The sequence below is a fragment of the Crocuta crocuta genome, unplaced genomic scaffold (genome assembly GCF_008692635.1).
Source record: "Crocuta crocuta isolate KB4526 unplaced genomic scaffold, BGI_CrCroc_1.0 scaffold154, whole genome shotgun sequence".
Classification (NCBI taxonomy): Eukaryota; Metazoa; Chordata; class Mammalia; order Carnivora; family Hyaenidae; genus Crocuta; species Crocuta crocuta.
In genome coordinates, this window is record NW_027530545.1 from 13,034,333 (window position 1) to 13,061,675 (window position 27,343).

Consider the following 27,343-nt stretch of genomic DNA (forward strand, 5'->3'; position numbering starts at 1 on the left):
ATGTTTTAAATTATGAACATGAATCTCGTCAGAAAGGAATTAGAAAGTAGGAGGAATAAAATGTAGAAAAAATAAAATAAAAATTTTAAAAAGGCCTCTAAAACAAAAAAAAAATGTAAAACAAGTAGAACTTGAATCTTCCTTTCCTTCCTTTCTCTTTTTTTCTTTCTTGCTTCCTTCCTTCCTTCCTTCCTTTATTTATTTTCTTCCTGACTTTATATTTAGGCAATCTCTACACCCAACGTGGAGCTCCAACTTACAGCCAAAACCAAGAGTCACATGTTCTGCCTACTCAGCTAGCCACGAAACCCTGGAAGTAGTTTCTAGTTTAAAAAAAAAATACTCATAATTTGGGAATAGTATACTTCTTTGGGATGTTTCAGATCTGCTAAACCAAAGTTAAAACCATAATTAAGATGTAAAAAACTAGTAATAATTTGATTATGATCAACCAAGAAAACCTACTATCACAATTTATATTCTGACAAAACCACAAGACAATGAAATAATTAATAGACAAAATTTCCATTATTTGTAGACAATGTGATTATCCACCAAGAAAACCCAAAGAGAATTTGCTGAAAAACTTTTAGACTTAATGAAAAAATTTAGTAAGTGTTAGATACAAAACATTGTAAGCCTGAGTAATTAAAACAATTGATATTAGTACAAAAATGGACAGTTCAATAGTAGACTAGTCCCCATAATTATGTTTTGGTATGCTAATTTTTATTACTGTACATTAAAATTAATACAATAAAATGAAGAAACCAAAGTATTTATTTTAATTACTCTTTTGTAGCATCTATGGCACACAAAACTTCTTTTATTATAGTCCTTATTCAATTGTATTTATTGAGCATTTACTATGTTTCAGGTACTCCCTTAGGCATCTAGATGGCATCAGTAAAGATAATTCGCAAAACACCATGTCCTTAGAGATTTCACCATCTTACTCAGGCAATACCCTTTGGTTATTTAATGTTTTTTTATTGTTTCCTCTTGTTTTCATATCCTGATTACATTACCCTCCCTGCATAGATATCTGCTCTAATTTCTACACTATATATTCTTTTCATATACCATGAATTGTTAATGTATTTGCATATATATTTTTGAAACTATAGTATTCATGTGGGCACATTTATTTTTTAATGTACCTGAATGATACTGTTATAAAGTTAACTCTCTGAGACAGAAATAACTTATAAGTTTAATAGTTTCAATAACTTCAATTTTTTTATTCTGCATTTTAGTTTTAGTTCAGTCATTGGGCCATGTTTCTCCTGGATATAATTCCATTGTATGCCTATGCATATACCACATATAATTTATAGATCTCTCTAGTGATGAACACCAAGCATGAATCCAATACATTTGGAAATAAACATTTGTTATCATGAATTATGAACAGTTTTTATATGCGGCATGGCCAGGCAGTCTGTTAAGTCACCTGAGGCATCTGTGGTTCATGCCTATGTCCAGCATAATATTTAATCTCCTCCCTTTACAGTCCTCCAGTGTTCTCCAAGACACCTGTCTGGGTGCGTATACCCCAGTGCTAGAATTGCTTAATACAGGATATATGTGAAAAATCTTCTTCTTCAGAATAGCTTCACCAGTTTTTTTAATGTTTATCTTATTTTTGAGAGAGAGCGAGCGAGCATATGCATGCACATGTGTGTGGAGGAGGGGCAGAGAGGGAGGGAGACAGAGGATCCAAAGCAGGCTCTGGACTGGGAGCAGAGAGTGTGACACAGGGCAAACTCAGAAGCCACAAGATCATGACCTACAACAAAATCTGACACTGCACTGACTATCCACCCAGGCGCCCCTATCCAGTTTATCATGGTTTCTGTTTCCCCAACCCTCACAAATAATTGGCATTTGTCATTTACTTTTTGACAGAAATATTTCATTGGCATTAAACATTGCAATTTTTTTCTTAAGTGAGGTATGTCATATCTCTGTATTTTTCTTTACCCTTTTTAGCTTCTCTTTTTATGGATTATTCATTTTTGCTCATTCCATATTGACATAGTCTTTATTTTGCTAATTTGAAGGATTCTGTATATAATACAGATACAAGTCATTCCCGTTTTAGATTTAAAATGTTGCAAAATAGCTTTTCCAGTTCCTGGAATCTTCACACTAGAATCCTTAATTACACTCAGATATATTAATTACTTCCTTTAATTGACACTAAAGCATTCTCAGATACTTTTAAATTTTTTTAACATTTTAAATTTATTTTTTAATACTTATTTATTTTTAAGAGAAAGAGAGAGACAGAGTGACAATAAGGGAGAGGCAGAGAGAGAGGGAGGCACAGACTCTGAAGCAGGCTCCAGGCTCTGAGTTGTCAACACAGAGCCAGATGCAGGGCTCGAACTCACAAATACAGAGATCATGCCCTGGATTGGCATGGTGGATGCTTAACCAACTGAGACAACCAGCTTGCCCCATCCCCCTCATGTTTTAACCTTTAGTAACTTCACATTTAGGTGAGGATTTGGAGCTTCTTCTTAAACATGGTGTTAGAGAATTTTCTCCATGCAGTGAGTCATTTTCTACCAAACATCTTTTACAAATTTAATATTTACAAAATAATCCATTCTAGTTTTTAATACCATCTCTACATCAAGTAGCCTTATGAAAACAAATATGTTTCAGGCCATTCTATCCTGTTCTATTGCACTACATGGTTTTCTGCATCTGTCCTACACTCTTTTAAGTGCAATGACTTTGTGATCTAATATGTGGTAGGGAAAATTTGATAATTTTTATCATTTTCAAAAGTAGTTTTAGCTCTCTATAGACCTGTTTGCTTCCATAATTTTTTTGTTCTTTGATTTTTGTTGTTGTTGTTAAATCAGTTTTCAAGTTTCAAAAAAACTCTGGGGGATTTTGAGTAGACTTGAATTGGGTTTTATAAAATAGCTTTAATGAGAATTAATGTTTTTTTCATAATATTTAGTCATATCACTCTTAAAAGGTATATCTTTTTACTTCCTCAACACTATTTAAAAGTTTGTATATGAAGGCTTTGTGCATTTATTTTTAGGTTAATTCTTAGATAGCATATATTTTGTCCTTATGGAAAATGGAATCTTATTTTCTAGTAACTGTGTAATTGGTTTCAGCTGTAATAATCTCACAAAATTGCTGAGTTCACTTATAAATTCTAATAGCTTTTTTTTTTTAAATGTGTTCCCTTAGGGTTTTTGATGTAAATGATCATATAATTTGCAAAATAAAACAAAACACAACCACAAACTGTCAGGCTTTTTCTGTTTCATGTTTATACTTCTTTCTTTTTGTGTCTTATTAAATTAGCTATAATCTTGGGTAGCACATAAACAGTAATAGTGATTGGAAGCATCCTCATGGAATCTTAGCATGCAAGAAATATATCAAAATTTATTCTCTAAGTGTGGCATTTGTGATAGAATTTTATAAGTAACATTTTTTAGTCAAGAGAAATGCTATTTTTAGATTTCAAAAAGCTTTTATTTTTGTTGTTAAAAGATATTGTACACTATTGACTACTTTCTATGCCACTCTAAGTGATAATGTAATTGTATTGTCCTTTAGTTCATTAACTAAATAATTGCATTAATCGGTTTTCTGACATTAAATAACTCTTGAAGTAAATTATAATCATGTATTATTTTCAATACACTGTTGGATTAATTTAATTATATTACATTTAGGATCTTTATTGCTCTTTTCCTAAGTGAAATATACCTGTAATTTACTTTTCTTGGACTGTTTTTACCTTGTTTGATTCAAGGAAAGATAGCCTCTTCCTTTTCATTTTTTAAGAAAAATTTATGTAATTTAGAGATAATTTGTTCCAAAAATGCTGGTAAATATATATATATAACTGTGGAGAAATTTTGTGAGAAATCTGGGTAGTGACTTGTTTTTCATTTCAAATTATTTTGTGATTGATAGTTTATGTACATTACCTATTTTCTCGTAACTTATCACATATTTTCCTAGAAAGTTATTATTTTTAGCTGGGTGTTTACACACAATACATAGTTTATTTTATTCCTTCATAAATATTTTATATTTTATTCTTTCATAAAGTAAGATTTTAGCAGATCGATAGCTATTTCTTATTTTTCTATATTTTCTATATTTCTGTATTCTTTGGCCTACTAATCTCCTTTTTATTCCAGTTTTGGCAGTAATTTCTCTTTGCTAAGCTCCTGATTTTGTTAATTATTCCTATAGATTTTTTGCTCTTCACTTCCATAATTTTTACCTTTCTTTTTTTTTTTTCTGTTCTTTACATCATTGACTATTATCTATCTTTTTTTAAATCTCCTTTTGATATCTTCTAGAAAAAAATCCTTGACCTGATAGGTCACCTCATTTATTTTTCTTCAGGCTATTCTATCCTGCTATTCAACCTACACATTGATATTTTTAATTTGTTGATTGCATTTGTAATTTCACCCTCTCTATTTAAAAAAAAATCCATTTGTTTTATATTTTTCAACCTTTCTATATCTTTCTGAGGATATTAATAGTGTTTGTGTTATATTCTTATTTTTGCTACCTTAGTTCTGCTTCTGGTATAAGTTATGTTCACTGTTTTCACTTTAGTTTTTGCATTCCTCTGATATGTCCTGCATATTTACCTTCAAGGTAATATTTACCTTCAAGGAGGCAGGGAAGACTAGGGTCTTTTTTATTTTTTTTATTTTTTTCTCCTAAGATTTTATTTTATTTTATTTTATTTTTTATGGTTTATAAAACTTTTTCTTTTTAATTTTACAATGTGCCACAAACATTTTTCCATGCAATGGACAAAAATCTGCTACTGAAACATCGCGAGCTGCAGTTGGGTAATAGTGATTGCTAAAGCAAGTATTAGCATAAGGTTAAAGCACATGGCCTGACAAAGGCCTACCAGGGGCACTACAGAAAAGGAATGTCTTCAAAGCCTCTTTGTGCGGCCCTGCAGCCACCCCTGAGTTCCCTTGGGCTCCTCTGGTGGAAGGGGTCCTGTAAACTTTTTTGCATCCACATAACCCCCCCCAATTTCTGTCTGGTTTTCTTCACCTCATCCTCCACCCTGGCCATCTCATCAAACTCTCTTATCATCTCCTCATTGCTCAAATGCATATCATGGATGGCCTCCTTATATTCCTTGAGGCACTGAGCCAGCCCCTTGTTGGTTTTTCTTTTGGCTTTCCTGGGTACATCATCCCCAGCTGGGCGCTTTCCGGCAGCCCTTGGTTTACTCTCTGATTTTTCTTCTTTTGGCTTTCCCTCGCTCTCTGGCTTTCTGTCTTTTGGCTTTGTCATACTCTCTGTTTTTTCCTTATCCTTTAGTATTTCCTCATCTTCTCTCTTTCTCTCATTTTCTAACTTTTCCTTGTCGTCCAAAGTACAAGCTACTTCTGGCTTACCCGTATCTTGTGGCTGTTTTGTATTCCATCTCTCCTTGGTTCTCAGACATTCCTTCATTTTCACTGCAGAGTTTTTCCATGTAGAGATTTCCCCTCCTTTTCCTGTCCTGCACAGATTCTGAAGATTCCTCCTCCTTTTCTAGCCTTGCAAAGTGCTGACAACAGACATGGAGACCTGAAAGAACCTGGAGCAACAATTAACAGTCGCAGATCACTCCGGATCCTAGACAGGGGAAGAGGGCGGGCTCCCAGGCTGGTGCCCACTTCTCTCCTAAGATTTTATTTTAATGCAAGTTAGTTACCATATAATTTGGTATTGTTTGCAGGAGTAGAGTTTAGTGATTTAGTGCTTACATATAACATCCAGTGCTCATCAAAAGTGCTCTCCTTAATGCCCATCACCCATTTGGCTCAATTCCCTAGCCAACACCCCTAGGCCCTTAGTGTGTTCTCTATATTTCAAAGTCTCCTATGATTTGCCTCCCTCTGTTTTTATCTTATTTTACTTTTCCTCCCCTTCCTCTATGTTCATCTGTTTTGTTTCTTAAATTCCACATATAAGTGAAATCCTATGGTATTTATCTATCTCTGATTGACTTATTTTGCCTAGCATAATATACATAGGTTGATCCATGTCAATGCAAATAGCAAGATTTCATTATTTGGGATATTTGAGTAATATTCTGTTTTATATATATATATATATATATATATATATATATATATATATATATATATATATATATATACCGCATCTTTATCCATTCATTAGTCGATGAGCATTTGGGCTCTTTCTATAATTTGCATAGTGTTGACTTTGATGCTATAAATATTGGGGTCCATGTTTCTCTTCGAATCAGTATTTTTGTATCCTTTGGGTAAATACCTAGTAGTGCAATTTCTGGGTTTTAGAGTAGTTCTATTTTTAACTTTTAAAAAAATTTTTAAATGTTTTATTTATTTTTGAGAGAGAGAGAGAGAGAGAGACAGCATGAGCAGAGGAGGGTCAGAGAGAGAGGGAGATACAGAATCTGAAGCAGGCTCCAGGCTCTGAGCTAGCTGTCAGCACAGAGCCTGATGCGGGAATCGAACCTATGAACCATGAGATCTTGGCCCGAGCAGAAGTTAGACGCTTAACCAACTGAGCCACCCAGGTGCCCCTATTTTTAACTTTTTGAGGAAGCTCCATGCTGTTTTCCAGAGTGGCTGCACCAGTTTGCATTCCCACCAACATGTAAGAGGGTTCCCCTTTCTCCACACCCTCACGAGCATCTATTGTTTCTTGAGTTGTTAAGTTTAGCCATTCTGGCAGGTGTAAGTTGATATCTCATTGTGGTTTTGATTTATGTTTCCCCAATGATGTTGAGCATGTTTTCATGTGTCTATTAGCCATTTGCATGTCTTCTTTGGAGAAATGTCTGTTCATGTCTTCTGATCATTTCTTAAATGCATTGTTTATTTTTGGGGTGTTGAGTTTGATAAGTTCTTTATAGATTTTGAATAGTGGCCTTTTTTCTGATATGTTATTTGCAAATATCTTAACCCATTCTGTAGGTTGCCTTTAAGTTTTGTGAATTGTTTCCTTCACTGTGCAAAAGTTTTCCATCTTGATGAAGTCCCATTAGTTCATTTTTTATTTTGTTTTCCTTGCCTCTGGAGATGTTTCTAGTAAGAAGTTGCTACGACCAAGGTCAAAGAGGTTGCTGTCTGTGTTCTCCTTTGGATTTTGATGGTTTCCTGTTTCACATTCAGATCTTTCATCCATTTTCACCTTATATTTGTTTATGGTGTCAGAAAGTGGTCCAGTTTCATTCTTTTGGATGTTGCCACCCAGTTTTCCCAATACAACTTGCTGAAAGACTGTCTTTTTTCAGTTGGAAATTCTTTCGTGTTTTCTTGAAGATTAGTTGACCATATAGTTGTAAGTTCACTTCTGGGTTCTCTGTTCTTTTCCATTGATCTATGTATCTGTTTTTGTGCCAGTACCATACCGTCTTGATGATTATAGCTTTGTAATATAGCTTCAAGTCTGGGATTGTGATGCCACCTGCTTTGCTTTGCTTTTCAACGTGGCTTTGGCTATTTGGTTTTTGTTTGTTTGTTTGTTTTGCTTTCACACAAATTTTAGAATTGTTATAGCTCTGTGAAAAAGTCTATTGTTATTTTGATAGGGACTGTATTAAATGTGCAGATTGCTTTGGGATGTATAGAAATGTTAACAATATTTGGTCTTCCAATCCATGGGCATGGCATATTTTTTCCATTCCTTTGTGTATTTTTAAATTTCTTTTATATCCTTTGTAGAATTTTCAGTATACAGATCTTTCACCTTTTGGTCAGGTTTTTTTCTAGGTATCTTATGTTTTTTGGTGCAGTTGTAAATAGGTTGTTTCTTTTATTTATCTTTCTGCTGTTTCATCATCGGTGTGCAGAAATGCAATAGATTTATTACATTGATTTTATATCCTGCAACTTTGCTGATTTTTTTAATCATTTCTAGCAATTTTTGGTGTACTCTTTTGGATTTTCTGCATTGAATATCCTATCATCTATGAAGAGTGAAAGTTTGACTTCTTTTTACTGATTTGGATGCCTTTTACATCTTTTTTGTTATCTGATTGCTGAGGTAGGACTTCCAGTACTATGTTGAACAACAGTGGTCAGAGTCAACATACTTGACCTGTTCAAAACCTTATGGTAAAAGCTTTCAGGTGTTCTCCATTGAGGATGATATTAGCTATGGCTTCTTCATATGTGGCCTTTATGAAGTTGAGGTATATTTCTTCAATCCTGACTTTCTTGAGGGTTTTTGTCAAGCAGCTGTATTTTGTCAAATACCTTCTCTCCATCCATTGAGAGGATCATATGATTAATTTGTGGATATCTAACCACCCCTGCAGCCCAGGAATAAATCCCACTTTATTGTGGTGAATAATTCTTTTAATGTACTGTTCGATTTGATTTGCTAGTATCTTGTTGAGAATTTTTGCATATATGTTCGTCAGGAATATTGGTCTGCAATTCTCCTTTTTAATGGGGTCTTTGTCTGATTTTTGAATCAAGGTAATGCTGGCCTCATAGAATGAGTTTGAAAGTTTTCCTTCAATTTTATTTTTTTAACAGATTCAGAAATAATGGGTATTAGTTATTCTTTAAATGTTTGGTAGAATTCCCCTGTGACATCATCTGGCCCTGTACTCTGTTTTGATTGGAGATGTTTGATTACTGATTCAATTTCTTTGCTGTGGGTCTGTTCAAATTTTCTATTTCTTCGTGTTTCAGTTTTGGTAGTTTATATATTTCTAGAAATTTATTCATTTCTTCCAGATTGCCCAATTTGTTAGCATATAATTGATCATAATCTTCTTTTACTATTGTTTATAGTTCTGTGGTATTGGTAGTGATCTCTCTCTCTTTCATTAGTGATTTTATTTATTTTGGGGCCTTTCTCTTTTCTTCTTGATAAGGCTAGCGAGGGGTTTATCAATTTTGTTAATTCTTTCAAAGGACCAGCCCCTAGTTTTATTGATCTGATCTACTGTTAGTTATTGTTGTTGTTGTTGTTTTTTAATTTGTATATCATTTATTTCTGCCTTAATCTTTATTTTTTTCCTTCTTCTGCAGGTTTTAGGCTTTATTTGCTGTTCTTTTTCTAGCTGTTTTAGAAGTAAGTTTACGTTGTGTATTTGAGATTTTTATGCTTTCTTGAGGAAGGCTTGGATTGCTATATACTTCCTGTTATGACTGCCTTTGCTACATCCCAAAGGTTTGGGACTGTTGTGTTTTCATTTTCATTTATATATATAATTTCTTGGTTAACCCATTCATTCTTCTTCTTCTTTTTTTTTTTTAATTGAGAAAGAGAGAGACACATGAGCAGAGGATAAGCAGAGAGAGAGAGGGAAAGAGAGAATCCCAAGCAGGCTCTGTGTGCTTTGTGTACTCAGTCCCATGAAGCATGAGATTATAACCTGAGCCAAAGTCAAGAGTTATACACTTAACTGATTGAGCCACCCAGGCAACTCAACTTCATTCATTCTTTAGTAGGGTATTCTTTAATCTCCATGTACTTCTGATCTCTCTCTCTTTTTTTTTTTTTTTCTTGTGGTTGACTTGAAGTCTTATAGCTTTGTTGTCTGAAAATATGTATGGTATGATCTCAGTCTTTTTGTACTGATTGAGCTCTGATTTATGACACAGTAAATATTCTGTACAATGTTCCACGTGCACTTGAAGAAAATAAATATTCTGCTGTTTTAGGACAAAATACTCTGAATGTATCTGTTAAGTCCATCTGGTCCAAAGTGTCATTCAAAGCCATTGCCTCCAAGGTGCTCGAGTGGCTGAGTCAGTTAGATGTCCGACTCTTGATTTCAGCTTAAGTCACGATCTCATAGCTCAAGAGTTCAGGCCCTGCACTGGGGCTTGAGATTCTCTCTTTCCATTTCTCTCTGCCCCTTGGGCTCATGCTCTATCTCTCTCTCAAAATAAATAAATGAATAAACTTAACACAACAAATCCATTGTTCCCTTATTGATCTTCTGTTTAAACAATTAATGCATTGCTCTAAGTGGGGTGTTAAAGTCTTCTACTATTATTATATTATTGTCAATGAGTTTCTTTAAGTGTGTTATTAATTGCTTTCTATATTTGGGTATTTCCAAGTTTGGGTGCATAAATGTTTATAATTATTAGATCTTCTTGTTGGATAGACGCCTATGGTCTTTTTATATTTTCTCCTCCATATTGCTTTAGTGGGAACTGTGCCTTAAAGGAAAAAAGCCTCAAGTATTACAATCTGGCCTCAACACCTTTCTTTCACCCTCTCCCTATTGGTCTACAGTTTTATGCTAGTATTTTCGTAGCTTTTTATCTACCTAAAGACAAATAGAACTATAATGTTATAGAAAAATATACAATATAATCCATTTGTTTAAATAAACCAGAAGCTTCTTTGACATTTCCAAAGATTATCATATTTTTTCTATGAATGCTCTCAATTTTACCTATATAGAGTTTTTCATTCTTACTTAACCTTAATTCTATTTGCTTTCAGTTTTTAAGCTATATAATTGGCTTATTATAAATCACTGAAGGGATCTTATAAGGAAAAAGAGAATTTGATATTACATTGATAAATTCAGTCATGTCTTTTATCTAAAAAGAACTCTGAAGATGAAAGAATTACTAAAATATTGTGGGCTTTATCACTTTTTCTGGACATGATGAGTATAACAGTGCTGAATTATTTATGGGAAATTTTTGCCTTAAATTAGTTAAGGTTACTTAATTGTGAATCTGATGAAAGACAAAATACTTAAATGGAGTAAGAGAGGTTAATTTCTTGGCAAGAGAAAAAAAAATCAAGATTTTGAGAAAGTGCAAAATATTTGTAAGGCAAACATGAAGAAATTCTGGAAACTCCATCCTATTTGGATAAGAATCCATTCTTCCATAGCATTCATGGAATCTAAATGTTTTCAGAATAAGGTATTTTTGGTGTATTATTAAGATATCTAACAAAAATAATTAAATTTTGATTATAATTTAACACCTTAAACAATCATAGAGTTTCCAATTTATATTAATTATTTACTTATATAACTTTATAACAGTTCAACACAATAAAGATATTCTCCAATAATGTTTTAACTGATAAAGTTGGATAGAAAATGTTCTAAGACAAAGCTGTCATTGTATGGGAGTCTTCTGTTTTTATCATATCCATTGTAACTTGAGAGGCAAGATTAATATTGGTTTTAAATTGGGCATAAATAAGTGTGTTTTAGACTTATTTGTCTGAAAAATGTGTATTGCACATCTACCATACATATATCAGATACTGTTGTAAGTGGTGGCTTATTAAAAGTACAATGAGAGAAAATCACTGCTGTCAAGGGAGTTGTAAGTTAGTAAGAGAGATAGTCATTCAATAGTTAATTATACCAGGGTTATTTAATTTCAGTTTTTATAGTAGCCAAAGTGGAAAAGTTTAGAGTCCTATAAAAGCATATGGGAGTGGAGGTGTGGAGAGATTAACTCTGAGTGAGCAGGGAATGCTTTCCTGAAAGAGTAAAATTTAAACTAACCTGAAAGATGAGTAAGGTATAGCCAGACAGAAGTTAGGGTAGGGAAGAAGGGGAAAATTTTTTTTTAGTCTCCTGAGTGTCTTTATCCATACTTCTAGCTGATTCTTAGAGTAAGGTCAAAATCTAATGGAAGCTATTAGCTTTTCTTTCTGGTTTCGGTTTTTCATTGCTCATAAATGCGTGGGAAGGGAGGATGTGATTAAATAGGATCTAAGGCAATCTGCAATGAAAGAGTGAATGAAAGCCTTAGGATCCCCATTTGTATTGGTAGATTTAAATTGTCATCCCTGCTGGCTGATGTTATTGTTCCCTGGGTAAAGCATTTGCAGAGTAAATGAGGTGAAGAGCATACACCATTGCCTGTGGCCTCTCTACCCATACTGACTGCCTCAGCATGGAAGCCAGTGATTAAAAGGATATGGAAATTTGCTGCTTCCAACCCTGAGAAGGCTCAGTGCAATAACTTGCAGCATGATGGAATATACCTTGTCTTCTTGTTAAACTGTTATACTAGGGAATAAGAACTGGTTCAGGCTGTTCCAAAATACACTCAAATTTAGAATTATTAAAAGGGTAGTTAGTAATCTATAGAGAAAATATTTTACCGGTTGTGTTTTTGAGATTGGCCTAGATGTTTATCTGGTTATTTTTAGTCATTCAAACAAAAATTTTACAATCAAATAGAACATAGATGAGCTGTGCCCTCACAATATTATATTCTCATTCGGCACAACTTAGTTTGTGATCATGCATTTAATTAAAATACAGACATTAGCCATGGTATTATCTTGTATACAATCTGGTTAACAATTTCTAAAATCTTCACTGGAATTACAGAGTGACCTTTTTCAATGAATGAAGTTCAGAATGGCATCATTCTAAAATACTGATGGATTGTATATAACCAACTTCTATTTTACTAATGTATTAAATGCATGCTTCATTTTGGAGCATTGTACTGTATGAAAATTACTGCTAAAGCTTTGCCACAAAGGTCAGTATCAAAGATATTTCAAGCATAGTTCTAAAAATAGCTAAAATAGTATCTGTGAAATATTCATTAAACAAACAGAGAAAGAACAGCTGAAACCTACTGATTAATTGCTAAGTTTCTTCATGAGATTTCTAGCTATTTTTCAAGTAGACCAAAAACATTAAAATAGTTGAAATCTAATTGTTCCTCTCATTTTAATGATTAAATATTACAGTAGCTTTAGTTATATAAATATGTTTGTTTTTAAATGATTTGCGTTTGATATGGAATATTTCTGGAATTTTACTTGCAGTATTTATTGTAACCCCCTAACAATATGTGATAAATGTAATTTACCTGAATTAGTTGTTTACCCAAAGTTTCCTAAATATATTTGGTAGATCTGTTACATGAGATATGTACTGAACTAAATGGGCAACATTTTTTGGAAAAATATTGAACTTTAATAATTATTGCTCTTTCTGATTGTTTTTATCCTTCCATCCATTTATCCAAGAATGAAGAGTTTCTCCTACAAGGCATAAAAACTCTCATTCTAGGATTTTTTTCTTTTCTTTTTTTGTTGTTGTTGTTTGTTTTGTTTGTTTTTTCTTTAACCAGTGATGGAAGAGCATATGTGTGAGGATTATTGTAATATTTAATTACTAATGTCTTTCATTTAGATACATTTCATTTGAGGAGAATTGCAAGCAAACAACTGATCTGTGCTTTGTATTAGGGTAAATCTATTGTTACTTCTTTCTTAGCAAATTAGGCTAATTACCAAGTAAGACTAAGAAGTGCAATTATTTTTCATTAGTTAATATCTATAGAATTTCGTTCAGGTTCACTTCTCTTTCAGCAGAATGTAAGATACATTTTCTTTTCTTTCAGAGGTCTTTCTAAAGTTGCAATACAATCTTGGGTATCTAGTGTCTAAAAATAGTCAAGAAAAGGAACCAATGCTTTGGGCTGTTATAGAATAATAGGGTGGATGGATATACAGGCTTCATTTATCTGTTTATAATGGCCGGTAGCAAAAGAAAATTCCCATGGGACTCTAAATTTTGTGTTTTGTTTAATACTCTAAATTAATTTGAAATAAACTCTGACATAAATCCTTGTCCCAGCATTTGGGTTGCAGTTATAATATTTAAGCATGCTTAATGATGCATGTATGGGTGTATACATATGAAAATTAAGTTACTTGGAGACTTGAAATTCTGGCTTTATATAAGTAATATATAAGCAATAGTCTACTTTTTCTTGTTTGACTGGCATTCCCATTATGAAAAGGTACATAGGTAGCAGTAATGCCTCATCATTTGCCTCTTTTATAGCCTCTTCTCCATATAATTAAATAGGTCAGAGACTTAGGAAATACTATTTGGGCCTCTCTTAAATCCAGTAGAAACAGCATGAAGTCCTCTTCAAGACATAAAACATCTTTGTCGCAGCATAATTCATGTTGTACCAACCAATATAGGCTCCTTAAAGAGAAACAAAACAAGACAACAATCAATATTCTTCCATTATCTAAATTCAGGAATCTTAGCTGCTGTGACTCAGTAGTTCCCCTAAAGCACACTGCTAGTCAAGTTACTCAGTTTCTACTTTTCTGAAGCTGCATGATAATATCCCTAACAGAGAGTGAAAGACAAATGCTAATCTAAATTTCAAGTTTCACAGCAATTTTCTCTGTTCTATAAAATTTTTAAAAAAACTGTTCCAATTAAAAATACTATTCTGTATGCTATAGAAGCATCTGCAATCCAGTTCAAACATAAAACATTTAGTGTCCTAGAAAGTGAATGGATTTCTGGCCTGAATAAATTCAACCTGCCTTAAAAAATACTTCCTCCACTGAGAGAGCAAATAAGTGAAATTCATCCTCAAAAGTTATAATTTGTGTATTTGCTCAGTTATCAAGTCATTGAGGCATGCTGAAGCATTCAACCAAAATATAAGGAAATGTCCTCTACACAAGGATCACTGAGTACGTACATGAGAAGTCAAATGACCAGATATGTTGACTACCAAGGGGAGACATATTTAATAATGTACTTTTCATTTATTGCCTAATTTGGTCCTCCCAAATGCCAAAAGAAATGCAGACTATCATAGTTCAGCTGAGTGATGGGAGGGAGGAACCCGATAATTACTAAATTAATAGCTGAGAGATGGAAAATGTAGGGCAGGGAAACCTTGGCAAGTAACATCAACCACAACTTCTATCAATTCTGTAACTTACGTTCCTGATACAACATGACTGCAGTAACTAACACTGATGTGTGCTATATAGGAAGCTTTAAAAGAACAAATCCTAAAAGTTCTCATCAAAAGGATTGTTTTTGTCTCCCTAATTATGTGAAAAGATGGATGTTAGCTGAACCCATTGTGATCATTATTATCTGTGATTAAATCAAGCTCTCATGCTGCACACCTTAAACATATACAGCAATATATGGCCAATTATTCTTAATAAAACTGGAAAGAAGAAAAAATTCTCCAAGGTAAATGTGTTGTCTTATAGATTATGAGTTGTTCATTATCTTTGGTACACTACATTTTGTTCTTACCTCCAATGGTAATAATTTGATTTGTTTGTGGCTGGGTCTCTGTATCCACCTTAGGTTGTAGATTATTTTAACTTTGCATTCCAGTATCCTCCACTTCTAGCCTAGGGTCTACTATATAATAGATGCCCAATAGGATGTGCTTAGTAAATAAAAATAATGTCACATGTGATGTTACAGATTAATAAACCACACTCTGCTTTCCTAAACCCATGGAGACCTACTTGGGTAACGTTTGCTCCTACCTATTTCCCTATTTTGTGCTCTGTATTTCAGTTTTATTTGACTATATTTGCAACTACATGCCATAAATTTTTAATCATATTGAGTACATAAACACTGTAGACATTTGATGTATGAAAATTAATTTCTTAGTTGCATTTTGATTGAAGAACATTTAGATTTAATGTGTTGGTGAGGTTTCAGAGTCAGTTAATACAGAAAAGAAACACTTGGTTCATCCATCTCAGCCTTTATATTCATTAATTTACTCATTCCAACAGCATTTATTGACTTGCACTTACTATGTACAAAGCATGGTACTGGATTCATGCTGCAGAGATGACAAAAGATGCAGTTTTTCTAAAGAACTTTCATAATAGCAGGTTCATTTGATCTGTCCTTGTGAAAGCAACATTATTATAAAGTATATGACTGAAATGTAAATATAACAAACCAGTGTTCCTAGTCTTACTGAGGTCAAGGATGCCTTTAAGATTATGATGGAAGCTGAAGGTTTTCTTATCATAATTGCATATTGTACATACATTAAAAAATGTGTGTTGTTTCAGAGGGTTTATAGAAAAAAGAAATTCTGCCCATGGATTCAAGATTAAGAAAAATCCTCTAATTAAGTCTAAAACTGTATATCTTAAAGATTTATTAAAAATGCAATCAGAAAAGAAAGTATTTTTTCTTAGTCCATCATTGTTAACTTCAATGCTCTTCCTTTTAATGGCAATTTCTATCCATTCACTTTTAAAGATTCTCTCCTTCTTGTTTTTCATTACACTTAGAATGAACATCACCTGTGCTAATTTTACCTGACCCTGTATTTCCAGATAGACTCCAAAGTTCCAGTCACTCTAACTTTGGATGTATTTTTCAACCCTGCATCACTAGTGTTCTGAATAATGTTAACGTCAGGTAAAATTCCATTTCTTGATCCTCAACCACCCCTACTAACCTAAAATAATGAGTTAGCTGTTGAAAACCCAAGACTATCTATGACCACTTTGGAGGTATTTAGTTTGCATAAATAAATTAATATTTTATGGAAAATCACTAAGCACAAATATATTCTTAAATGTGCACATCAAACAAATTTACTTTGTTATGTAATGCAAGTAAATAGCATAACTGCATTGTGGATTCTGAAGATTATTTATAAATAAGAGAAACATACTTTCTACTGTTAGATTTATAGACTTCTAATAAATTTCACCAAACAGCTTAGATATATTTCTTACAGGACATATTTTGATCATCAGATATTCATGTTCAGCACACATACATAGCAATTAAGAGAGCAGCATGAAGAAATATTGTTAGCTGTTAGTGTCATGTGTGACAGTAATATAAAATTAATTGATATATGAGTTACAAAATTATACTGCAGGTTATTGCTTGAAGGCCTAATGGTGATCCCCAGCTTCCACCAGGTGACAGCTTTAATATCTGCCAGTTGATGCTCATTTTATCTGTAGCAGCCGCTTGATTCTTCCTGCCTGAGGAAGGATTTCAAAAAATAAAACACCATGAAGTATTTGGAAGAAAGGAGAACAATATAACAGTGAGAGAATATAGATTTTATTTATAGAAATTTATCATGGAATATACTATTTCCATTGCATATTTCCTCATTCTGTTTATATGATTGAAAAGCTAAATGCTCTTAGTTATAAAAATTAACAACATGTCTATATAAGCATTTCCAAATGATTTTTAAATATTAGATTTTTGTAGTGTTGAATTTTAATTTTATTTTTATTTTTAAGAGAGGGAGAGAGAAGGGGACAGAGGATCTAAGTGGACTCTGCACTGACAGCAGAGAGCCTGATGCAGGGCTCAAACTCATGATCCATGAGATCATGACCTGAGCCAAAGTTGGATGCTTAACCAAATAAGCCATCTAGGCACCCATAAACATAATTTTTTTAATGCCACCTTCAATCATCCTAATAAATGGTAAATTTCATGAATATAATTTTAGAATAATAGCTATAATATTTTGACTTATCCTTCTACAATCATTTCAATTCAAATTGCTTCCAGGCTTAAGATACATTACTTTCCCAACAGGTAAATTAATATAGAGGGTTCTTTTCCCAAGCACACATTTGTTAGGCAAATACCTTAGTGTATATATAGGATTTATTCCCTTTTATTATATGTATCCTATAGAATACCATGTAAAATGAATTGCCACTCCTTTTGATTCTGTTTTACATGATCAACAGTTGCATCTCTTATTAAAATACATTTAAAATTTCTTGTTCTAATTGGAATAATTTAGATATTAATTTATCAACTAATGATCACACATTCATATGTGTGCATATATATTCATATATATATGTATATATGTGTGTATGTTTGTATGCATGCATATTATGCTCAAATTTACTTTAAATTGCACTATTTACACACACACAAATCAACACTCACCACTTTGTTATCATATAATAAATTTATTTTGAGTGAGTACATCTCAATATCCCTTCAATACTATGCTATGCTAAATACACCTTTTAAAAAAAGTTTCTTTAACTAAAATATGTCAGCAAAAATACATATATAGAGAAGTTAGTTATAGAACTGAAGAGACTTTGATCCCCATATCATAAGTTTTCTGTTATATTCTTTCACTTATCAAAGACTTAACATGCTCATATCTTTTTTCTTATTTTATAGACAATTTTTAAAAATTATATATTAAGCAGCTTAGTCAGATAAGTGTCTGACTTTGGCTTGAGTCGTGATCTCATAGTTTTTGGGTGCGAGCCTTGCATTGGGCTTTGTGCTGACAGCTCAGAGCCTGGATGCTGCTTCAGACTGTTTCTCTGTCTCTGTCTCTGTCTCTCTCTCTCTCTCACTCCCTTCCTCCCTCCTTCCCTATCTCACTCTCTGTCTCTCTGTGTCTTTCAAGAATGAATAAACATTAAAAAACTAAAAATATTTAAAAATATATATTTTTAACTGTCACCCTCGCTCCCTTTTGGAAACTCTTTTGTGTGGTGAAGTCTCTTTCATTTGGGTGAAGTATTTCCATGAGAAACCCTGGGAATTTTATGGATGAATATTTGATAAAGGGTTTTTCTAGGTTGGGGTTTGGAGCCAGATAGTGTAACCAGTTAAGACTGTATTGATTTACCAATAATAAGTCAGTTCCATGTTTACTCCATGGCTGACTCTCACACAAGCATTTCCATCAAAGACTTAGAAAATGATGATTGATTTAGATCAGTAGAGACTATTTACCTTAGAGAAATTAGTAACTTTGTGTCCTACCAGTAAATTATATGTGTACTGTTGTTCCAAACTTCATAATATTTTTTGCTTCCATTTATTGTGTGCACTGGTTAGACCCATCACATAGACAATTAGGTAAAGAATAATTTTATGACATGATAAGAGCAATAATGCAACAACATTTTCCCCAATTTCATTCAAAGAAATGAGTTGACTAAATCTCAAAAGAAAACATTGCAAAATCACTTTAATCTGTACTGGATCCTTTGAAAAGGGATTGAAGAGAATTCATTTCCCAAAATAAAATAAATGGTACTAAATATCTTAACATTTTCTCCAGTAATTTCCACAATGTGGTGGTTACTCAAAACTTCTATTTCTCTTCCCATTCTCCTGCTACCAATTTTTTCCCTTCATTCACCTTCTGAATCTTTTCTACCCTTCGTGTAGTGACTTTCTAATGTAAATCAATTGTACTATTTTTGTTTTTTTCAATTTGGCACATTTAGCAATTTCCATGATGAGCAGAAAGAAAGGAACGGAGCATGACAGACATCACTTAGATAGATGGGAGTGGAGAAAGTGAGGCATCAGTGAATGCTAAATAGGGATACAATAATGCTTTTGTCCCAGTAAAATGTACACTACCAAAAAAAATCTGCAAAGGGCTTGTAGATACTCTTTATGTATCAGCCTCCCTATTTCACATACATTCTTCTGCTCACTTGATTTTTTTAATAGCCAGTATTCCTACAATTCCTAGTAGTAGGAAGACAACTTAAAGAGGCTGAAAGATGCAGAACAAGTAAATATAGGGACTAAATCTAAACATAGGTCCCCCTTCCCCTGACACCACATAGTCCATGCCAAGCAAAGTCAACTGATGCCATCAACATTCTTCCAGGGATGATATGAATCATATCATTAACTATTAGAATAATTTGTTTTATAACAGACAACACTTAATAATTCCTAAAATGATGTGAAAGGAAGAGGAAATATTGATGAGGAAATTAAGATTTTGGTAAGAGTTAGCCCAACTAAGTAATAATATAGTTCAAACTATGGGTGAGAGTTATTAGAGGTTACTGAGCTATATCTGAGGAAGATTAATGTGACTTTGTGAACAAATGCTATCTCTGAGATCTTGTTTCTATCTATTAACTCCATCATTACCTTCCCCTATAAAAATTATTGTGGTGTTTACTCTATAACATACCTCTTAATCTTTATGTATCCTTGGCTTTATTTCTCAGTCTATAGTCTTTTTCCATGTTTATCTTCTGTGAAAAAAAACAATGTAACAAATGAGCAAAGATACTCCTTCTAACCTCAACTCTAACTTTCTCACTCTCCTCAGGTTTTTCCTTTATTCCAGAATTATCACTCGACAGTTTATTTACTGTCTTAACCACCTCTGGCTACTGTAACTGCTTATATAATAGGGACATCATGAACCACCACGGTGACTGAATCCTTCCACTTTTGTCCTGGAATCACATTTCTAACTGCTTTTGGACACCTTTCCCCAGATCTCATATTATTCCTTTAAACTCAATATGCTCAAAGCAGAATTCACTATTTCCCACTGAATTTTCCTCCCCTATCTACCTTGTTTAATGTGTAGCCACTCAGGAAAGCACTTGAGCCAGATACACCTCCATGTCCTGCAGTGTTTTTATACTGATCCATCTGGTGCCATTTATTTTACCTCAGAAATGGCCACTTTGTTTCTTTATCTCTTTTCATTGTCTGAGTTTAGACTCTCTTTGTTGTATTGCTAAGAAATTATAGATACTTCCTTAATTAGTTTGTCTCTATGAGATTTTCTATCTCTGACTCATTATCCAAACTGCTGACTGAGGTCTCCTTCTGTAGCATAATGAGATGCTTCTTCTTTAAAACATTGTTTAAAACTTTCTTTAAAATATTCAGTATCTTCCTCTTACTGTCAAAGTTTAGTCCAGAACACTTGAGCACGTTAACCACAGCCTTTCAATGCATAATTGCACAATCACTGTCCAGCCACATTTTTAAACTCCCCATCAGGCACCCTATAAACAAGTAGCCCTGGACTACTTGGTGGACAGATTGTGTGATTTTTATCTGTATGCCTTTATTTAAATTATTTGTTCTTCCTGAAAAACCCTTTCTTTTCCTAATCCTCTCTGAGTGGTAAATACTACTTCTTCCACCATTCTCTTCTATGCCTGGGAAATCCATATCTATCCTTCAACCCTGGCTTAAGGATTTTCTCTTTTGAGCCTTGCCTTATCTCACTCTGCTTTCATCTATCCTTGAAGCAAGTGAAGTGTACTTCCTCTGTTTCCATTTTTTTTCTTGTGTTCATTTCTCTTAAAATAAACATTCATTTATTTTTTTAAGTAATATTTATTGACTCTGTATTATGTGTTAGGAGCCAGTATAGCTAGGAGATCAACAGTGTCACTGCTAGTCTAATGGCTTGCTCTGGGAAAGTTGTATTGTCATTTTTAATTTATGCTTAATCTTTTTGCTAAATTGTGGTCTTGAGATCCATCTGGTTTGTGTGAATGTAGGGAAGACAGTTGACTCCAAAACAGTTATACAATTTTTATCAGTTAATGAATGCAGTGTTCCTTTTACTCTGTCACTGTTTTACTCCTGTAATATCCACATTGCATTGAAACTACTTCTTCATGAGGCCCCAAAATATGTTCATTGTCCCATCATTTCCTGAATTGTGACAAAGGATAAACTTAAAGCTAGTAACGTACTGTAAGTCACACAAACTTTTTTGTTTCCACCGAAGTTTAAGTTCTAGAGACAATGTCTAATCTGATATTTTTTTTTTATATTTCATCAAAAAATTAAATACTTTTAGAGAGAAGATATTTATATACTTAATCTTGCAAGATTAAATACAGAGGGAGGAATTACATATATATTAAATTATTATCATTTAATTGACTTACTGGAACTATCTTATTTGATTTAACTGGAATAGAATAAAGAATAATAATAATCAAGAAACCTTATTCATTTAGGTATCTTAGTATGTGCATCTCACTTTTTCTTCAAGACATGCCGTTTTCTTTTTAGGGAGAGAATTTTTGTCCATGTTTAAAGACATGACTGAAATTCAAAATAATATTTGTAGTAAAATTACATATATAAAGTTTGTGGGAGAATTTTGAGATAATGTAAAAAAAAAAAACAGTGTTTTTTTTCCTTGAATTGTGAAATTAAAGGCAATTTTTAATGTTTATTTATTTTTGAGAAAGAGACAGGGAATGAGTAGGGGAGGAGCAGAGAGAGAGAGAGAGGAACAGCGGATCCGAAGTGGGCTTGTGCTGATAGCAGCAAGCTCAATGTGGGGCTCAAATTCAGGAACTATGAGATCATGACCTGAGCTGAAGTCAGACACTCAACCAACTGAGCCATCCAGGTGCCTCAAAAAGCAAATTTTTAAAATACCTTGTTTAATTCATTTTCAAAAAAATAGAAAAAACTTAATTTGAATAAATTATTGGTACTTTATTTACCCAATCTTAACTATGTACATTTTAGTTTGTTTCACGGAGGTAGGACAAGAAAAGTCTTGGTAGCTGAAATATAACATATCTTTATTATTATCTAGAGCCAGTAATTTTTTTTGACAATTACATGAGGATTGTTTTTATGGTGTTTGAATGTCTTATGACTGTGATTCTGCCAAGAAGCCTAGTGGTCAGAGAATGATTGGACTGTTAGACTGCATTGTCAAAATCATCAGCACAGTAATTCCAATTTAATAAAACAGCACAAACTTTTCAAGCTCACAGAAAGACAGTTAGGACCAAAGAAAATAGGTACTTTTGTGAAGACTATATTGCCATCCACTTATCTTGATTTATGTATGACTGTTTTTATTTGCCTATTCATTCTTTGTATATAAGTCATTTGTTCACTTAGCAAATTGTGTGTGTGTATGTGTATGTGTGTGAATAATTATTGCCCACCAAGTGTGACAATTTTTGTGGCAATTTCAGCTGTCAGAATATGATTTGAAAGAAAAGTGTAATTGTGAAAATGCATTAGTCCTTAAGGAAGAGAAATAAAGCAGGGAAAAAGGATTTGTTTTTGTTTTTGTTTTTTCTTTTAGCGATAGTCATTCTAATAGCACTCTCAACAGAGGTAAAAGAAATGTGGACAGGAATATCCTGGTCAAGAACAGAAGAGCATATGAGAATAGAGAAAGAGTATCATAGTGTACGTGTAGAATAAAACTTCACCACTACTCAGTGTGCTAGTTCCATCAAAGTGACCATCGACCAAATATTTCTAGGGTACAGAGTCATTGAACCAGGTGGAAAATGAGAAGACAGAATTCCTTGTATATACTGTTTTGACAAATGAAATCATGGCTGCTCTTTTCAGTTAACCAAAGTTAAAATACTTTAAAGGAATGGAGGAAAAAAATCTAATTTTTTTCTCTTAGAGTAAATAATAATATCTTTCATTTTTTGAGTGCTGCCAGTGTGCATGTCCCATACTGTGTTAATGATTAACATATAATTTTATATAATTTTCACAATGCAACCATGAAATGTATACTGTTATTCCTGTTTTATACATAAGAGAACTGATTTATGGGAAATGTAAATAACTTTACTAACTCCATAAAAATTTCCCAGTATGGTCTGATTCCAAATATTTTTCATTATTTCAGTTTCTTTATTCCAATAAATACTTATTGAGTTTATATGTATTTTGCAGGAAATGATGAATAGTATGTAGTTCCTGCCTTTACTTAGCCTTAAGGTCTAAAGAGAAATAGAACTGAACAAGGTATGAGAAGAAACAAATTAACATCGTCAGAGTAGAAATACAGAGAGTCATTGCAAAGCACGGTAATCAGCTGTCCTAAAAGATCTGACTTTTAAATTGAAACATAAGGTAGATCTGATATCAAAAAAGTAGGTGAAGAGAGAAAAGTGGTCCAAGCAGAAGGNATATATATATTAACTATATATATAACTATATATACAATATATATTGTGTATATATATAATATTGTATATATAGTTATAAATATATAATATTGTATATAGTTATATATAATATTGTATATATATTATATATAACTATATACAATATTATATATATATAGTTAAAACTGTGAAAATGAAGTTTGAGCAATGGGTTAATAGTGGTACTTACTACTGAGAAAGGTGAGAAAAGATGAGAATGAGTCAGGTGTTGGAAGGACCGTGAACATTTTTGGAGTCTGATTTCAGGGAATGAGTGCACACTGTATTTAATTTGTGTTTAGTGGAATAGTTTATGTGGTTCACAGTCACCTCTATGGATAGTTATTTGTTGCCACTGTAGTGTGTTTGGCTTCTACTCACTGTGCTGATATATTCAACATCATGATAAATAAGTGCAGGGCTAAGGAACATATCACTATATGAGTATGCTTCATGACATTTGAAGTATGTAGGTAGTACAAAACAAAAGACAAGTCAATGGAAAATTATTCCAAATCTTACAGCTCATATATAAAGGAAAGGTATAGAGAGGTAACCCCAAATTTGACAACCATGCACTTTTCATGGCACCATGGCACTTTCAATAATAAGTCATAAAATTTAAATAAACTTTTCTAAGCTAATCATGATTTAAAATTTGTATCAAATATTCAAGAGAAAATACTGGATTAACATTTTATTCTTTCTGTAGAAAACATTATAAAGATGACTAAAATATCTAGCTAAAAATAAGAGGACAATATATTTATTATAGAGGTATGTTAATGAGTTAACTAACGAAAATGTGTTAGTTTTCAACTTAATTGATGTTTTATACATATATAAAAATTTAAATTTGTAATATAATTTCTTTCACATTTTAAATATCTATTTTTATATCTAATTTTTCATTTGTAATTTTATATTATTTTCCTTAAAGAATGTCCACCAAACGTTAATAACTGAGAGTCCACACTATCCAGATATGCCTCTGGTGGGAGCTAATGACAAAATGCCATCTGTAAAGAAATAAGTGGAAGGAGAATCAAAGGCGAGAGGCTGATCTTTTCCTCAATGGCGTATGAGACCATGATGAGATTCCACATTAGCAAGATATCCAGTTATCCCAAATTAAGATATAGTACTCACTGTTAAGACCTGTATTGTTTGCTTAGATCATGGTGAAGGAGAGAAATTCTTTAAATTATAGGTCTCATTGACATGAAGACATGATTTAATATTAACAAGGAAGCATAGACTTTCTGGCTAGAGGTTCTCAAACTTTAAAGTGCCTAAAGAATATCTGAAGAACTTTATAAAATTCTGATTTTTGCACTCTTACCTCCAAAGATTCTAACCGGGAAGCAGGAATTGCTTTTGTTTAGCCCACACTGCAGGTGATTTTAACAGACATCCCCCAACCTTGTTGGCTAATGACTTGGGGGCAATATGGATTTCCAGGATGCATTGTTTGGGGTATCTTTTCTTAAAATCCTCCCCCCCTCAACACACACACTTTTGAGTGGCTGAAGCAGATTTAGACTGCTAAACACGAAATGTTCTTGGAAGATAAAAAAAGCATCTAAATACAATACAATATTATAATAAAGAATATGTATAATATGGGAACATAGTGGGATTATCTATGTATAAATAAGTGGATTTGTTATATGTCAAGATGAATGGTTTTGTCTTTAGAAGCCTCAGAAATTAGTTATGGTGCAAAAAGGAAAAAATCAAATCACATACAAATCAATGTCCAATTTCAATGATTTAATACATTTATTAGATGCATTTAGTATGCTTTGAAGAAGTCACCTCAAGATGCATCTTCTTATTCTAAAAGCTAATTTTTTGAGAATACATCTGCAACAAATATCTTAAAATTGAATTAAGAACCTTTGATATGTTATTTTTAAATCAACTTTACTAAGATATAACTTTTTATCAGATTATTCTGAGAATAAAAAATATTGCCTAGTTTTAATCTTTGAATATGAAAATTAATTTTTTGAAAAGAACAAAAATAACAGAGTAACTTTGAGAGATAAAATAGGTAGAAGCCAGTGGCTCAGAAACAAGACAAGGATATTTTGTAATGAAGTTAATGTATTTAAATGAGGCAAATCTAGTAAATTTTTACTAAAGGGAATTTCGAAAGAAAAGAGAGTCAAACCTTTAAGACTCATCCAGTGCATATGACTACAGAGCGTAATATTTAGATTCAAGAGCTCCAAAAGTTGCTCTTAGCTGAAATTGTTTTCTAGATGTGGGATTCAGGACCAAGGTCCTGGAGTCATTTGTCCAGGAGAGAGTATTAAGATGCATCTGGGAACCCAGTATTCTGACTTCTATCTAACATGTAAAGCTTTATATTTTGCTTTCAGTTACACTAACCTTTGGAGGTTGGGATGTTTTAAACTCTTGATTTTTGAATTCATATCAGTGTAAGAATTCACTGAGCTCACATTTTTAATCATTATTTCAACGAACGAATCATTTTTGAAGGTGTTATCTACACTTAAATTGTAGATTGTCCCACCAAAGGAGCTGTCAGACACTGGGTAGAAGTATGTTAAGAGAAAGCATATCTAGCTCTATGTGTCATAAAAAGTAGCATAAATAGATAAATATTTTAAAAGAAGATAAAATACTTTGTGTTACTGTATGTATTTGTAAGAATCTTAGCATGTCTGATTGGGCGATATGCTGAGAGAAGGAATGTTACTATGTCTAGTCCAGGGTATAGATATTATTTAATAGATTCAATTAACTTTTTGGGGAGTGCACCTGGGTGGCTCAATCAATTAAGGCTCTGACTTTTGATTTTGGCCTATGACATTATCTCTCAGTTCATGAGATAAAGCCCCATGTGAGGCTCTGCACTAACAGCAAGGAGCCTGCTTAGGATTCTCTCTCTCTCTCTCTCTCTCTCTCTCTGTCCCTCAACCTGCCCCACTTGTTGCACTCTCTCTCTCAAAATAAATAAGTTAACATTAAAAAAACGAATGCTTTAATCTGTCAAATAAGAAAGCTGAGAGGTAATGAGGTTGGGAATAGGAAAAAAAAAAAATTACAAGGAAAAGAATGCAGGCTACCAGGGGGTACCTGGGTGGCTCAGCTGGTTTTGTGCCTGACTTTGGCTCAGGTCATGATCTCATAGTTTGTGGGTTCAAGCCCTGCATCAGGCTCTATACTGACAGTTTGGAGCCTGGAGCCTGCTTCAGATTCTGTGTCTCCCTGTCTCTCTGCCCCTCCCCTGCTTGTACTCTGTTTCGCAGTTTCTCAAGAATAAATAAACATTAAAAATTTTTAAAAAAACAAACCAAGAATGCATGCTACCAGTCCACTGGAAGTGACTCCTGTTACTATAATCAGTGTTTTTATTCTATTTTCATCTCTGAGTACTCAGGTGATGTATGGGGGAATTTCCAAAGTTGCACAAATTTCATCAGCAAAGGAGCACTTACAGTTTATTATTCAATTAAACATATAGTATGATCTTAAATAAATGAGATATAAGTGAAGTAAAATATGGATTTGGGTTCATTTTTTACTTTTAGTCTTTTTGCTAACATTTGGTGCAATATTTTGCTGCCATGGTTGGTAGCATGCTTTTATATATTATGTATAATATATAGTACATTTGAGTTGCCCATGAAGGAATTGAAATTTTATTTTAAGTTTTTAAATTTGTAAATGGTTAAAATGAATTAGAATCCTGTTACCATTTAAATATTGATCAATAAGTATTTCTTTTTTCCTGTGTTTTTCCTCAGTAAAATTTTTAAATAATACTTTTACCATGATTAATTAA

The 27,343-nt window shown here is 32.9% G+C and overlaps 2 protein-coding genes across 2 annotated transcripts in view; one reads left to right on the plus strand and one right to left on the minus strand.

The window, feature by feature from the left end:
• LRP1B (LDL receptor related protein 1B) overlaps window positions 1–27,343 on the plus strand; it is a 1,854,983-nt gene that overhangs the window by 298,192 nt on the left and 1,529,448 nt on the right. The window lies entirely within an intron of this gene.
• Window positions 4,933–5,624, minus strand: LOC144234508 (transcription elongation factor A protein-like 4). Its single transcript, XM_077767841.1, is given in 2 exon segments — window positions 4,933–5,452; window positions 5,454–5,624. Coding segments are annotated over 2 exon segments (573 nt in total). The 5' UTR covers window positions 5,507–5,624.